General features: G+C 38.7%; 1 protein-coding gene across 9 annotated transcripts in view; it reads right to left on the minus strand.

Annotated features, from left to right (window-relative positions):
• The window catches only part of rsrc1 (arginine/serine-rich coiled-coil 1), a 480,289-nt gene that overhangs the window by 426,750 nt on the left and 36,206 nt on the right, over positions 1-17,333 (minus strand). For 6 of the 9 annotated variants that reach the window (XM_087993658.1, XM_087993663.1, XM_087993660.1 and 3 more), the window contains 2 exons: positions 3,683-3,880; positions 1,128-1,247 (listed from right to left, as the gene is read on the minus strand). In XM_087993658.1, the coding sequence (XP_087849784.1) occupies positions 1,128-1,247; positions 3,683-3,861 (299 nt within the window). In that variant the 5' untranslated portion in view covers positions 3,862-3,880. Of the gene's footprint in view, positions 1-1,127; positions 1,248-3,682; positions 3,881-4,197; positions 4,258-17,333 lie in introns of all 9 variants that reach the window. The other 3 variants (XM_087993661.1, XM_087993662.1, XM_087993659.1) reach the window with 1 other exon arrangement.

A 17,333-nucleotide genomic window follows, 5' to 3' on the forward strand; every position in this document is an offset into this window, starting at 1 on the left:
TTCCCCCAGACGTGCATATAAGCTACAATTGTTCAATTTTTCTTTGTCTTGTTTTCCTCTGCTCGCCCCATCCAACTATGAAGACCTTCCAACATCTTCTGTTCCAGCACTCTACCCTAATGGACATTTCTTCATTGTAACTGCTTATCTCTGCCATTGGCTCAAAACAAGTTAAATGCTTCCTTGATAGTTCTTCCTTTTCCTACAACCCCATGGCATCACCCAACAGTGGCTTACAGAGAAGCAATGCAAATATCCAATCCTCAATGCACGCAGTCCATTGTATGGTGTCCATTCAAAGGGAATGGATACAAAAATAGGGATATTTTACTAAAACTATGCAAGACACATTCAGACCACAGTTGGAATATTGCGAACAGTTTTGATCTCTTTATCTAAGGGAAGATGCAATGGCATTAGAGGAAATCCAGAGAAGGTTTAGTAGGTTGCTTCCAGGTATGGAGGGATTTTCTTCTGAGGACAGGTTGAGATTGTTGGGTATGTACTCATTGGAGTTTGGGAAAATGATAGGCAACCTTATTGAAACATACAAAATTGTTAAGAGGACTTGAGAGGATAGATAGTGATTGAATACAAAGATTACTTCAAAATCTAACTTTTCCAGTCGTCTCCAATCAAAACTGTTCTGCCCTTATCCAAAGATGTGCATGTCAGGTGAATTGGCCATGCTAAATTGCCCATAGTGTTATATGCATTAGTCAGAGGTAAATGTCAGGTAATAGAGTAGGGGACTAGGTCTATGTGGATTACCCTTCGGAGGATCGGTATGGACTTGTTGGGCCTGTTTCCTCCTTTAAAGTCTAATCTTATTGGCATGCTTAGCTGTTCCTTTACCTATGTTTATCATGCTTCTACTTTGTAAAAAATCCTACCATGCTTTCAACCACCTACACCAGCAAACAGATCCTTCATTTTGTTTTTGGAAATGAATTGTCAATTTGTTGAAATGCACTACAGCTGCACCCATGCAGTAACTTGAGGAAGTTGATTTGTAATTGCAATGCACAGATTGCTTTCTAGATGCTACACAGCCATGAGTCTTTGAAACTGAAGATTAACTGAAGATTGATGTTCTTTGCAATATAGAAATTATAATTTATCCATACCTTCTGTTCTTGCTTCTTGATCTAGACCGCCGTGATCTGTACGATTTCCCTCGATCCCGTGATCTGCTTCGCTTTTTTCGGACCTCATATGATGAACTGCTGCTAGACCGCCGTCTATGTCTGAAGATATAATATATACTAGTGCATATTACAATCTATAATTATGTAATCTCTGAAAGCCTTAGCTTAATTTAGATTTTAAAAAGGTCTTCAGTTAGAAACCATTGCAAGAATCAGTTCCACAGTTCATCATGTGCAAACCTCTGTGACAACTGATGGGATTCTATTTTGATAAGAACAAATGAATGGCATATTCTATTCAAAGGAAGTACTACAGATACTAGCCAATAATTCAATGGAAAAAACTAATAGCTTTGTTCTTTTCTTGGTATATATCAACACAAGGTCCAACTTGAACCAAAGCACTGACAATTCAAGGTACAAGCAAATTGAACATATTTGAATTTTAATCATTGATGATATAAGCGTCTTGCATATAGTAGTAGCCAGTTGTAATCATTTGTCCTGCATATCAAATCAGCACAGTATTTTCAGCACCACACTTTTCTTCCAACCATGACTTGCATTTTTAAGCGGATATTATGATTTCCAATCTTTGTCTTCGTGATATCTTTATCATGACCTTCATAATTTCAAGATGTGCTTTTGAACTGTTTCTGTATTCATTATTTAAATGTGCTACTGCAAATCTAAAAATTCTACATACTCAATATTATTTTACATACTCCTACTCACCAACTGCACTTTCTACGAGTTCTCAATTCTTTCCAACAATCCCTCAATCACATTTTTAATCTGATAGTGTCATTTTGTCAATTTCCAGCTATTATCATTTTTGAACTTGAAGTGATCATGTGCATCTACAGTTTCTTTTTCTTCTCGTTTCAGTCAGATTGTAGCCATCACTAAATGAACAAAGTTATCACAATCTCCTCAAAAAGAGACAATTTCATTTTACAGTTTTATTGCAAAATGGTTCATCTTGAATGTTTCTCTAAAGAGAACACCACCATAATGGAAGAAAATCTCAGATACTGGGCAATGAAATTCAAGTCATATCATAATTGATAAATTTGATTCTAAGCGCTATCTATTATGTTACTCTTCAACTCAATGCTTTCTCTTACCCATAGAATCTCCTTTGTTGAATTCAAAAAGATTCATGCAAGTGCAGCTTTGGAAACAAGCAAAACACAAGTGCAGCAGTACTTTTTAGATGGTGTAATTCTCAACTACCACTTTAGCATCAACAATTTACAGAATTATTTTGAAGTAAATAACTTGAAATGTACCAGAAGTTTCTGTTCAACTCATCTTTGACAACTTTAAAACTGGAAGAGCACATTATAGTCAGCGTGAGATTTCATAAACTTTCCCATATCAGCAGTTATGTTTTTTTGTCCAAAGATACACACTTACTGAATTTCACTTCAAAATGATACTCTGAACATGCTGAACTGCTAGAGATCTCCCAACTGTTATTTTCAATTCAAGAAGAAATTGTGGTTTCGAACCCTTTTTTTATTGTTTGAACTAAAATATATTTGTTACAGTGAACTAGCACTAAATTTCAATAGATAAAGAAATGGAATACGCAGAAATACCAATTTGTACATCTCACTTGACAAAACATCATCTAAGTTATCGGCTCTGCCTGACTTTCCCAAGTTTATGTTCAGCAAAAACAGGAAGTCACTTTTACTTGGATTTTTCAAACTTCAATCGAAGGAACAAAGATATCTCTGGTAGAGAGATGTATAAAATAAATGTCAACAGTGTTAAAATTATTCTAATCCTCAATTATTAACAACAGTGACACTGCCATAAGGAAAGTAAAAAACAAAAACAAGCTCCAAAGTTTCTCACTTACATGAATTTTCAGTGCTCCTATAGGAACTAAACTAGATCCATCCTACAATCAGTAGTCTCTATTCCTAACTAAACTGTAATTAAATCACTTCAGATCCAAACTCCATAATAACTCGCTACCCAATTGGTCAGAATAATCCTGGCTACTTGCTCTGTATCTGGCAATAACACTTTTTGTTTTCAAATATTTGATATGTCTTTTATCTTCAAAAGGCAAAACAAGACAAACAATGAACAATATTTGGTGGTGGCACATGAAAAGAACAAAGTTTGGCAAAACAAAGTATGGTAAGACAAGGAACTGAAAAATGCTTGGGAAAAAAGAGACAGCAAGATAAATTTTTCATTCGTACGTGTAAATCTAAAATGCAATGAGAACAAAACAAGTTGGGAAAAATGCTTTAAAGAAATCCCTTATTCAATTTGGATTGAATGTTAATTTCATATCTGTCAATCTTCAACATGGCTGTTTCTCTGGTATACTGGCTGATTTTGTCAATAACATCTTATAAAGACATCCAAACACAGAAATGCTGGAAAAACTCAGAGGGTCTGGCAGCATCTGTGGAAACAAAACCACCGTTAACATTTTGAATCAACTATGACTTCTTCATAACTTCATGACTCTTCTTTCTTAACGTTATGACACAATTGATAAGACCCACCTTCTGTCCTTGGATCGTGAATGGGAGCGGTGACGAGAGTGTGATCTTGTCCTTCTACTAGATTTTTTCCGCGTGAATGTTCTGCTATCTGAAGAACTGCTGGAAGTTGATTTCCTCCGGTGTTTCTTTTTACGACGACTTCTGATATCATCTTCACTATCTGAGGAGTGGCGCCCCATTTTCCAATGTCTTTCAAAACTGAGGAAGAAATAAAGATAAACAATCATTATTTGAGAAAGAACATTTTGAATGTGAGTCCATTCTAATGCATCAATTCCAATGAATTAGATCTAAGTTCTGCGATTCCACCACATTCAAATATCAATGGTAATGAACAATTAAGCAATAAACTAAAGGAAAAGGCTCCACAAACAATACAGAAAAATTGTCCAGACAGGTTCTGTCCACAAAAGGACGAACAAATCCAATCAGGCCAATTATTGCTCCATGAGTCTCATCTCGACATGAGCAAAGTGATGGAAAATGCCTTTGGTCAGGTAAAATCATTTGCTTACCGACATTCAGTTTGGGTTCTGCCAGGACAACTCAGTTCCAGACTTCAATGCAACCTTTGTCTAAACAAAGACAAGAGAGCTGAAATCAATGGTGAGATCAGAGTGACTGTCCATGACATCAAGGCAGTTTTTTTGACAGATTGTGGCAACAAATAGTTGTGATGATCCCATGTGATGGTCATAGTGAAACCTGACTTGGTAGACCTTAAGTTTTATTTTTGCAATTTGGTTACCATGGTGGTCAGTCACTGCGCATATTCACACAAGGCTGTAATTGCTTTCATAGATTTATTACATAAAAGAAGAAAAAAATTGTAGATAAAAATTTTTGGTCTTATCATAAACAGTTAAAAAGATCAATTCCCCAACAATATCCTTTGAAGTCACGATAGCCTGGTGAAGGATCATTGCTATCTTAAAGTTGTAAACATTGCCTTTCGGAAACATTTTGCATATTTACCATGCGATTCCCTCTGGCTCTCCTGAGATACACGGACAGGCTAATACAATTACTTTTCTATGACTTCAACTACTTTGAAGATACTAAAACAGTTCGAAACTTCTTTCCAACTCTGTTAGCCGAGAGGATACCTCTTCCTAACTGAACCTGCTTATGGCCCTGGGCCTTCCACTGTGAAATCAAATCAACTGTAGCCTGCAGTTATCTCATCAAGTAGCATGCTCAGTCACATGATTTTTTTGGAAACACTGACTTTAACTTACTGATCTTTCTTAAACAAAAATTCAACCTTCACAGCAGTGAAAACTAAAATCCCATTTACTTCAACTTCAGAATCCAAGTTCCCAAAATAATATTATGTATTTTCAGGAGATGCTTTTATAAAATTTAGTAAATGGGAATCAAATGCAAAACACTCATGGACTGGAAGCACGACCCACATAAAGAGAGAGAGAATTTTGGTTGCTAACTGTCATCAATTCCAGACCATTATTGCAGCAGCTCTTTAAGATCATGTTGTAGGCCCAAACATCTCAAGCCACATCATCAATTACCTTTACTCCAACTCAAGTCAGAAGTGGGGACGCTTGCCTGAAACGGAATACAGCATTCAGCAAGACCTAACCAATACACAGGCTTCATTGCTAACAGGCAAGTGGCATTTCTGTCATATAAATGCCAGGCAATCACATCTTCCTTCAGAGGGAAACTAACCATCTTCCTTGACATTCAATTGTATTAGTAGGTAAGTGCAGCACTGGAAAAGCACAGCAATGAAAACTAAATTCCCATTTACCTCAACTTCAGGATCCAAATTCCTAAAATAATAATATATATTTTCAAGAGATGTTTTAATAAAATTGAGTAAATGGGAATCAAACACTCATGGACTGGAAGCACAACCCACACGGAGAAACAGCATTTGGTTGCTAAAGGAATGAAGGGCTTATGCCCGAAATGTCGACACTCCTGCTCCTCAGATGCTGCCTGACATACTCTGCTTTTCCAGTGCCACACTTTTCAACTCTTAATCTCCAGCATCTATAGTCCTCACTTCCTCATATTCAACTGCATTACCATCGTTGACTGCCCTATCATCAACATTCCAGAGGTTTCCACTGACCAAAACTTAACTGTGTCAGCCATATAAATTCTATGAATCTAAAAATAGCTTCAAGGTTGGGAACAAGCAACTCATTTCCTGATTTCTATCTACAATCTACAAGATACAAGTCAGGAATGCGGCTGAATTCTCTCCAGCTGTAGGACAAGAACAGCTCTGATGACACTCAAGAATGTCAACATCATCCAGGACAAAGCAAACTTAATTTGGCACCTTGATAGGTACCAGGGAGTGAGTCACAGATAGTATACTAGAGGGGTTTGGTGTGGTTTACATCTTGAATAAATGATACTTGGAAGTAAGCTACAGATAGGAATCTAATTGAGGTGTTAATGGTAGTTTATATTTAGAATAACAGGTGCATGAAAGTGACTTATCGATTGGAATCCAATTGAGAGATTTGGGGTGGTTTATGTACAGAGTGACAGTTACATTGAAGTGAATTACTGTTCTCCCTCTCAATCCTGGTCTGTCATTTTTTGTCTGTCTCCCTCCCTCTCTGCTTGCCTCTGTGCCTCCCACCATCCCCAACTCTGACAGTTCTTTGACTGAATATTATAATGGTAAGGCCAATTGCACAGTCAGTGTAAGTGTTTGCTGTGTCCTGGAGGTTAGGGGATTGGCTGGTGAGCAACTTGACTGAAAACAAAAATTGCTGGAGATCACAGCCAATCAGGCAACATCCATAGAGAAAAAATACAAGTTAATGTTTTGAGTCTCGATGACTTTTCATCACTGCCAGCTAGTACTAGTGTGGGTTTCACAAGGGTCACTGCCAAAGACATAGACATTTACAATCGATGTAACTGATTTAGACGAAGAGAACAAGTGTACTGCCCCCAGGTTCACTGACAAAACCACGTTGGGTGGGAGACAAAGCTGTGGGGATGACCAGAGAGGCTGTTAACAAATATGGACAGATTCATTGATGGGCAGATAGAATATAATGCAGAGAACTGTCCATGAGAACCAAAGATTTACAAACTAACTTAGTGACATTTTAAAACACCCATTCCCTGCCCAGTCTCAAACTTCCAGACCCAATAAGGATTTGTCCCTGAGGGAGGTCAGTTTTCTGAAAGACTATAACAACATTTGGGAGAAGATTTGTGGCTCGGGTGCTCGTTGTTGTGGTTCTGTTCACCGAGCTGGGAATTTGTGTTGCAGACGTTTCGTCCCCTGTCTAGGTGACGTCCTCAGTGCTTGGGAGCCTTCTGTGAAGCACTTCTGTGATGTTTCCTCCGGCATTTATAGTGATTTGTATCTGCCGCTTCCGGCTGTCCGCTGCAGTGGCCGGTATATTGGGTCCAGGTCAATGTGCTTATTGATTGAATCTGTGGATGAGTGCCATGCCTCTAGGAATTCCCTGGCTGTTCTCTGTTTGGCTTGTCCTATAATAGTAGTGGTTAGAACACTACAAGGTAAGAACAAACAGTCTTACCGCAAGTTCAACCCAAACTCTGGGTGAGATATGTAGATGATACCTTTGTAATCATTAAAAACACTGAAATAGAGAACACACACTGGATCATCAACGCCACACTCACAGGAATCCGATTCACTAGAGAGGAAGAAAAGGACAACCAACTCCCATTCCTAGACGTGATGGTACAGAGAAAACCGAACGGAGAATTCACCACAAAGGTATACAGGAAAGCCACACACACAGACCAAGTCCTAAACTACAAAAGCAACCACCCCAACACACACAAAAGAAGTTGCATCAAGACACTGTTCAAAAGGGACACAACACACTGCAGTACACCAGAACTGCAAAAAGAGGAAGAAGAACACCTATACAATGTATTCACCAAAAACGGATATCCCCACAATTTCATCAACAGATGCCTAAGGGAAAGACAACGGAATGAGGACATGCCACAATCCAAAGGACTAGCCACACTACCATACATCAAAAACATTTCTGAACTGACAGCCAGACTACTGCGACCACTAGGACTCATAACAGCACACAAACCAATAGCCACTCTCAGACAACAACTCACCAGGACGAAGGACCCAATACCCAGCATGAGCAAAACCAATGTAGTGTACAAAATCCCATGCAAGGACTGCACAAAACACTACATAGGACAAACAGGAAGACAGCTAACGATCCGCATCCATGAACACCAACTAGCCACGAAACGACATGACCAGCTATCCTTAGTAGCCACACACGCAGATGACAAACAACATAAGTTCGACTGGGACAACATTACTATGAAAGGACAAGCCAAACAGAGAACAGCCAGGGAATTCCTAGAGACAGGCACTCATCCACAGATTCAATCAATAAGCACATCGACCTGGACCCAATATACCGGCCACTGCAGCTGACAATCGGAAGCAGCAGGTACAAATCATTATAAATGCTGGAGGAAACAACACAGAAGCGCTTCACAGGAGGCTCCCAAGCACTGAGGATGTCACCTAGACAGGGGACGAAACGTCTGCAACACAAATTCCCAGCTCGGCGAACAGAACTACAACTATAACAACGTGCAACACTAAGGTAGAGTATAACAGAGTTTGCTACGTCCCATCATATAATATATTTTGCCATCTGTATCATACGAGGTATATTTAAAGCATTGACAGAGGAAATATAATGTGCTAAAATGTGATTCATGTTTGGAGGAAGAATAGACAACAGAATGTATGGACTTAAAATGGTAAGAAGTTATGAAAATTATTGATAAGACTATTTACCCTCGCATGCCAGAAGCTGAGGGGTAACCTAATAGAGGTTTATAAAATCATGAGGAACATGGTTAGAGAGAATGGCCAAGGTCCTTTCCCCATGGTAGGTGAGTCCAAAACTAGAGGACATAGGTTTAAGGTGGGAGGGACAAGATTTAAAAGGGATGTAAGGGGCAACATTTTCATGCAGCATGGTGGCTCAGTGGTTAGCACTGCTACCTCACAGTGCCAGGGACCCGGGTTTGATTCCAGTCTAGGACAACTGTCTGTCTGCAGTTTGCACATTCTCCCCATGTCAGCGTGGATTTCCTCTGGGTGCTCTGGTCTCCTCCCACAATCCAAAGATGTGCAGTTTAAGTGAATTGGCCATGCTAAATTGCTCATGGTGTTCAGGGATGTGTAGATTAAGTGCATTAATCAGGGTAAGTATAGGATAATAGGGTAGAGAAACGGATCTGGGTGGGTTACTCTTTGGAGGGTCGGGCTGTAGGGATTCTATTTTATGAGTATGCAGAGGGTGGTGCTTGTTTGGAATGAGCTGCCAGAGGAGTTGGTGCAGGCTGGTACAATTACAATATTTAAAAGGCATTTCAATGGGTACATGAATAGGTGCCAAATGGGACTCGATTAATTTAGGATATTGATCGGCGTGGACAAGTTGGGGACCTAAGGGTCTGTTTCTGTGCTACATATCTCTGTGACTATCAACTTAAATATTGACTCTCTTCATCACTGGCACATTTCCAAGATGCACTGCAGCAATGTGCCAAAGATTCTTTGATGGCACCCTTCCAACCCATTACCTTGAACACCCAGAAGCACTCAGGCACCATATGCATGGGAAAATCACCACATGCAAGTTCCTCTCCAACTTATGCACCATCTTGACTTGGAAGTATAATGCCTCTCATTCACCATCACTAGATCAAAATTAAGAAATTCCCAACCTAACTGTACTGCAGGCACTCTTGTACCACATGGGCTGTAGCAGTTAAGAAGACAGCTCTACCACCACTTCTAAAATGCAATTAGGGATGACCAATGTAGGCTGTTTCTGGTGCAGATATCCAAAAACAAAAAAAAAGCAAACAGTGCTGCCATCCTACATTGAAAATGAGTGTTGGAGGTCAGAAAACGGTAGGGAAGAACAGGAGGTGCAGCAGCCTGGTTCTGAGTATGCTTTCCAACTCCGGGAAGGTGCCCACAGCCCTGCAGGGTGGGTGGTAAACCGAAGGTTGTGACTATATGGCAAAGCAGCGGTAGCTGAACTGGGTCCAGCAGCATGGTTAGAGAAAACAGATGCGCTAGCCATCCTGAAGCATGACAGTGCATGCACTCGCTCATGTGATGTCAACCTGAAGGAACATGGTGCTGTTAGGAGTGCACATGCAGACAGTGTTGTGTCATGGTCAGTGTCTGTGCAAATGCCATTTTGTCATTTGGGAAAGTCACTCCGGCCAATTAATGCTGTGGAACTCACATTCCATGAACGAAAGAAAGGAATAAGGAAGAAACATTGCAACCAAAAACATTTAAGCCCATCAGATTTTGTCCCACTACAACTTTTCATTCCAAATAATCCAAATCAAAAAACAATTTTTTTCCAAATAGTACATTTTTAATTAATCTGTAAATTACTCACAATTTATCAACATATTTGCAGTTGTAATTTACAAGATTAAAGTTTGGGTTTGCTTTACACGATTTTTTAAAAATGGTACAGTAGTTCAGATCACTCCCTTAAGGGTTTTGTATTTCATAAACATGCTAATTCAACTTATCCTCTATTCAATTATGGTTGTGCAATTTGGGTTTATGACAATAGAACACCTCATCCATATCTTTAGTTCTGTGGTTAAATTTCAGGATTGGCACTTGCATTTTTTTGATAGACAGCAATAAAACCTCAGCTTATCAAATCATGAAGGAAAATCTACAAACGTTTGCTTTTGCCCCAAGTTTTGCAGATGACCTGGCAGGATAATAAATATACTCTGCAAAAAGATATTTGAAACCTTTGTGATATGATTCAATTTTTTTCTAAATAATTGCATTTTAACCATAATTTTCTGACCTTTGGAGAATATGGTGGCATATATATATGTGTGTCTCTTCTCTTGCACAGCTATTTTCAACTACATATTATGGTTCCCAACTCAATGTAATACACATAGCACAAAAGTAAAGCATATATTTTAATTTTCTAGCTGCACAGGTCTGTCATTACAAATTAATGTCCTATGATAAACTAAACTAAGAAAACAACCTGTCAGGAGACTAAAGTGTTCACAAGATCCTGACCAAAAACAAACTATTACAACAATTTTCATAACAGTTAGCAAAGTAAATCAGATGTTGAGAGATGTTACAAGGCCACTGTTAAGTCAAAAAGGAAAGGAAATGCTGTCATTTCACAAATCACTTCATCCACACTGAGTAAAGTTCTGGTCATCACTGTCTGAAAAAACAATTAATTATAAGGTGACACAAAAGTGACCAACCAGAACGATTGAGGGAACAGAAAGATCACATTGAGAATCACGTTACGCAAATAGAAAGAAAAAAATGCTGCCTGTTTTCAGGATTCTAAAAGGTCTAGATAACGTAGACTAGGGCAATCTGTTTTACTTTCTCTTGCCCTGAACAGGTAAACCAGAGGAAATTATTAAAATGGAGTATGTTCTAAACCAATCTGAGGAAATATTATTTCAATAGCCAAGTGCTCAATTTTTGGAATAGGCTCCCAAAGGAGACTGTGAAAGCAGATAATATTGATTGCTTCAAATATAAGTTAGGTAGATTATTTTACAGAAAATAATATGATGGAAAACTGTACATGAGTAACATGAGACAATGTGGTCAGTATAGCATGCCTGGAGGAAACAGGCAGCTATGGACCTGTAGTTCCAAAGCTTTCCACCACTGGGATTTACCCTCCCCTCATGTCTGGTTCTGTCAGCAAACTGGTAAGAGATTGATGATCATTAGCCAACAACTCCATTATCATTCAATCATGCAATAATCAGGATGGTAGTTAAACTCAACCACTTTTTGTCAAACAATTTCCATGTTCAACTATGCAGTCATTTATTTCCCCCAGTTCTAACTTCTGTTGCTCATAGACTAGCACTTTTAGCTTATTGCGCTTCGAAATTCCTTTTTGTTGTAATCAAGGACCAAATAGAAGCCATTCCTATGCACATTTAAATTTAACTAAGACAATATCTATTCTATCAATCAACTTTGGTCTGATATGGACAGAAAAAATAGCGAGTCGCCTTTCTTATTGTCACCAAGATTTGAATTTTTAACTTTCAGAAAGGAATATTATGCCTTCAAGATATTATGTTCATTTAAAATCTAACAGTCATCTCATAGGATTGAGACGACCTTAGATAACAATTATAATATCAGTTACACTAGAATGGTGACTGTTCCACTAAAATATTGAGTTCAGGTACCTGAAGCTTGTTTTCATATGGATTACAGGAACCTACTCAGCAACTGAAGTATCTATTAGATGCTGTCTAGCACCCCTTCATAGTGTTCATAAAGTTCAACTCTATCCTCCTCCAAAGAATGTAAACTGAAGCAAGACTTGACCATGAAGCCCTTTAAACCAGCTCATCATTCAGCATCATCTCAGCTGATCTTCTGCCTCAACTCCTTTTTCCTACCTGCTTCCCATTATCTCTCAATTTCCCAACAGATCACAAATCTACCCGTTTATCCTCCTGCTGGCCTTGAATGTATTCAATAATACCTTGTCTCTGTCTCACCATTACTCTCTATAAGGTGTCTTGGGATGTTTTCTGTTTTAAATTTCCATTTCATTTCTGTCCAAACATAGCAGAAACCTGCAATCATTCTTCTCTCATTTCTATATTCACCTCCAGAATGCTGCTTGACCAGCTTTCAGCCTTATCAAGCACCTTACAAGATTTTGCAGACATGTAAGTTGTCCATGTAGTAATGCAGCAGTAATGTAGTAAAATAGGGATTGCTCAGCAAATACTATGAAAACCACATCATGAGTCTGCCCTCATGCTAAACATCTTGCTTCTTCAGTATTGTTTTATTTTGAATGACCTATTTTGCAATGAAAAATCAGTCAGAATTTGTTAATTAAGCTTTCAAAAGATTAGATTAAATTAGATTAGATTCCCTACAGTATGGAAGGTCTTTTGGCCCAATCAGTCCACACTGACCCTCTGAAGAGTAACCCACTCAGACCCATTTCCCTCTGACTAATGCAGCTAACACTATGGGCAATTTATCATGGCCAATTCACCTGACCTGCACATCTTTGCACTGTGGGAGGAAACCGGAGGACCCAGAGGAAACCCACACCGACACAGGGAGAATGTGCAAACTCCACACAGAAAGCCGCCCCAGGCTGGAATCGAACCAGGGACCCAGTGCTGTGAGGCAGCAATGCTAACTACTGAGCCACTGTGCCACCCCAGTGAAAAGGTATGTGAAAAAAATCCTTGCAATCTTAAAAGATGAAAAGATAAACTTATCAATAAATTAGTTACTAAATTAATTTGCTGTTATTCTGTTGTGTAAACTTTCTTTTACTTTCATTTATGGAAAATGCAAAGTATTGACAAAGAAAAGATTCCACTTAAAACCGTATGAACTAAGCAAAGGAAAAATAAGTCTTACACAGTTTTAAAATCTTCGATTCAAAAATATATCAATATTGACATTTCCGCATTCCTATTGTTATGGACCAGGCCAGACTCATCAAAATATTTCAAGAAAGTAGCCCAGACCCTAACTTTGCGAGTTGTCTTCAGCATGTGTTATGTGGATATTCCAGGAGGAATGCAGTTGGTTAAACCACGTAGTTTCAAACAAAACAGAATTTATTTACAAGATTACTGAATGAACTCAAACAAAAGAGAACAGAATACCAAAAACCATAAACTATTCGAAAACCCAACAGACTATACCAACTTAATGACACTGTTCCCAATATTTGCAAAAATCTCCATAAATGCCCTTTGAAACAAAAGGGAAAATCAAACCCAGAGTCTGATAGGAGAGAAGTCACAGAGTGAGTACCAGAGTGGACCTGCAACTTTGGGTCCAGCAGCTTCAAAACTGCCTGATGCCTTCAGTGAATAGCCACACCAAACCAAGAAAGATGAGCTGGGAGAACTGGTCACTCCCCTTTCATAGTACAACTTTTTTTTAATCTTAGAAGCCTTTGCCTGAAGCAGTATCTGTTAGCTACAATCAAACAGCCCCTAAAACCCATGCCAACTGAGACTTTTCGGAGTTTGTGTCTTTTACTGCCTCTCAGAAAAAAAAACCCAAGGACACCATAACCATGTTAAAGGAGCAGCATTATCACTATTGCCAAAAGAGATGTAAAGTGCCACCTTTTCAGTATCTTGTCCAACAATGACCCCTCAATTAACACCACCAAAACAGATGAACTAATCAGCTATCTAAGTAATTCTGCTGAGCATATATTTTTTACTTCATCCATGGGATGTGGGCATCACTAGCTAGGCCAACATTTATTGTCCATCCATAATTGCCCGAGGCCAGTTAAGAGACATCCATATTGCTGTGGGTCTGGAGTCACATATAGGTCAGACCAGGTAAAGACAGCAGATTTCCTTTCCTAAAGGACATTCGTGAATCAATCAAAAACAGTTTCATGGTCACCATTAGACTCTCAATTTCCGATTTTTTCTTTTCTGAATTCAAATTCTGCCATGGCAGGATTTGAACCCAAGTCCCAGAACATGACTTGGATCAGGAGTTAATAGTCTAGTGATAGCACCAATAAATCACCACCCCTAGCAAATAGTTGTTGCCACATTTGCCTGCAGGGACTGCTTTGGAAGGTCTGAAAGATGTAATACAAGTGCAACTTAACTTTATTTTCATTAATGTACTTCTGGATCAATGCAAATCAACATTTATGCCAATTTCAATGCCAGAGAAAACAAAAATGAGGGGAGAATTTAAAAATAAGAGTCTCCCATCTAAGACAGAGGAGGAATTTTGCTCTTATTGAGTTATTAATCTGCAGGACTTTCTCCCAAAACAGCAGTGCAGGCTGAGCATTGAACGTGTTTAAGATACTATTAATAGATTCTTGTCTGACAAGGAAGTTAAAGGACATAGGGAGTAGACAATAAAATAGATGCCACAATCAGATCAGTCTTTTAAATTGTAGAGCAAGCTTGAGGGCTGAATGGCCTCATCTTACTCATAATTAATTTGTTTGACTTGCCCCAATGCTCAACTTAAAGTAATATCTAGTCTTCGCAGGGTTGAGAGACCACCTGAAGGAGATAGTAACGTTGACTTGTTATGTCCATAATGCATGGTTGAATGTAACATAAGGCAGGAAAATATTCATGCCCTGCACTTGGGATACTTTTAAAAGTGAACAAGACGTAAACGTTTAGTGACACTTAAATGCAAAAACTGCAACCTTAAAATTGCAAATATTTTATTTATGATTAGATAAGTTCTCAAAGATTCATAGATATGGCAGTGTATAGGCAAAAACAATGTCTATCGAACAAATGATGCCTGCATCTCCTCCTCAAACACTCCACAGGATTCCGTAAAATACTGTCATTAATAGCAAACCCAGGATATTAGTTAGCGCCATTCCAAAACTGTACTAATACCATTATCAAATGGACGGTACTATACAAACTGAAACATCTCACCATCAGAGAACCATAAAAATGCAGCAAAACAAAAATTAGAAAAGAAAAAGTAAATTTTGAAAGCTGCTGCAACACATATCCCGATCTTTGCGTGCTGCATATATTATGGGGTTCTGTTAAGCATGCTATCTGCAGTCCCCAGGATGCAAACAGGTTACGTTCATGATTATGCTCGTATGTCGATTTGTACCCAAGTCATAACACAATCAAGGACAATCAAAGTAGCTGTCCATATGTACTGGGAATGTTCATGTATCAGATCTTTAAAAGTACACCCTCCGAATGGGATCCTGTTCATAAGTATGAGCTTCTGCAAATCGGTGTTCCTAAATACGGGACCCTCCATAGATATAATCTTTCACTTAAAATATTTGCACTGCCTGACAGTGTAATTTTTAGGGTAGGAGTTCTTACATGTTTCAACATCATAGAATATTTAGGTACATTCCAACTAAACAAAATATAGAGTCGACAGTGTGGTGCTGGAAAAGCACAGCAAGTCAGGCAGCATACGAGGAGCAGATAATCGATGTTTCGGGCAAAAGCCCTTCATCAGGAAACTTCCGCCTAAACAAAATATATCCTACATACATAATGTTGTTATGAAATGGGCAAAATTTATACTGTCTTATACATTGAAAATAACCACTTGAAAACAGTTTGTGAACATTTCTTCTCCTAACAACTGAGATTCAACAGATCTTGCTTATAACTTGTGCCATAAATGAATCCCCAGAATCATGACACTAGATCGGCAATTTGAAGCAAATTTCAAGAATATCACATCATTATCATTTTCACTGAGACAATCACTGGATTCATCATCAGAAATGCATGCATTTAACTCCCAAGGTCCATGTTCAGGATGAGAATAAAGAGAGTGGCGAGGGGAAAAGAGACAGAGGGAAGAGGAACAAGTCCAAAGCAAGCCCATGGCATGGCTTATTTCTCGAAACATTCTACTCATATGATACAAACTCAATAATTAAAATGATGTGCCAGTTTGGTATTGAAGCAGCACAAGTATCTCAACAAAGAAGCAAAAAAAGTGAGTTGAGTGAACAGGCAGAAACAAAAGCAAACAAGGAAAGGACACTCAGGAAAGTACAAAGTTCCAACATGCTGTGTGAACTCAACATTGTTGCAATTAGACAGTTCTTCCTTAAGGATTGATGCTCTGTGACTGCAGAGCTGAAAGCTTCACTCTTCTATCAATATCTAAAGACCACATTACTGAGGAGGCTTCATGCTAATCTAAATCCAATAACTTGCTCTGAAAACACTGCTCACATTTTGAAATAGGCCAAATTACAACACAGCAGCTAAGATCATCCACAATATTCTAAATCAAACAACTGAGAACACTCTTGAAATACATCAATTTGCCTCTTATCCCAACGATCCAAATTCACAGCTTTGCCAAGAGTGATCAGTATTCCCTTCGGCTATTTCCTACCTAGGTTTTACTTTAATAGCTTTTGAGATTTATTGTTTACAGTCAGTCTAACAAACCAGCAAAGGAGTGAAAACATTTTCTCTGCTTACCTTCATTAGCAGGAGGTACAAATATGGAAAAAACCTAGTCACGCATTTATTTTAAAGTGCCATTGAAATAACGTTCATTTTCGCATATTGGAGTATTGTGCACAGTTTTAGTCTCATTATTTGAGGAAAGATGTAAAGGTATTGGAGGCAGTTCAGAGGAGGTTCACAAGATTGATCCCAGAGTTGAGAGGTTTGTCATATGAAGAGAGATTGAACAGTTTAGGCGCATGTTGTCTGGAATTTAGAAGAATGAGGGGAGATCAAATTGAGGTATTCAAGATGATAAAAGGTGTGGATAAAATAGACGCGGAGCGGATGCTTCCTCATGTGGGGCATTCTAGGACAAGAGGTCATAGTCTTAAGATATGGGGAAGCAAATTTAAAACAGAGTTGAGGAGAAACTTCTTCTCCCAAAGGGTTGCGAATCTGTGGAATTTGCTACCCCAAATTGCGGTGGGACAGTGAGTAAATTTATGGAGGAGTTAGACAGATTTTAATTGGTAATGGCTTGAAGGGATATGGGGAGAAGGCAGGAAAATGGGGGTGAGGAGCATATCAGTCATGATCAAATGGTGGAGCAAACTTGGTGGGTCAAATGGCC

This window comes from Chiloscyllium plagiosum, unplaced genomic scaffold (assembly GCF_037043375.1).
Source record: "Chiloscyllium plagiosum isolate Xiang-an unplaced genomic scaffold, Cpla_swu_hap1 HiC_scaffold_13, whole genome shotgun sequence".
In the NCBI taxonomy this organism is placed as follows: Eukaryota; Metazoa; Chordata; class Chondrichthyes; order Orectolobiformes; family Hemiscylliidae; genus Chiloscyllium; species Chiloscyllium plagiosum.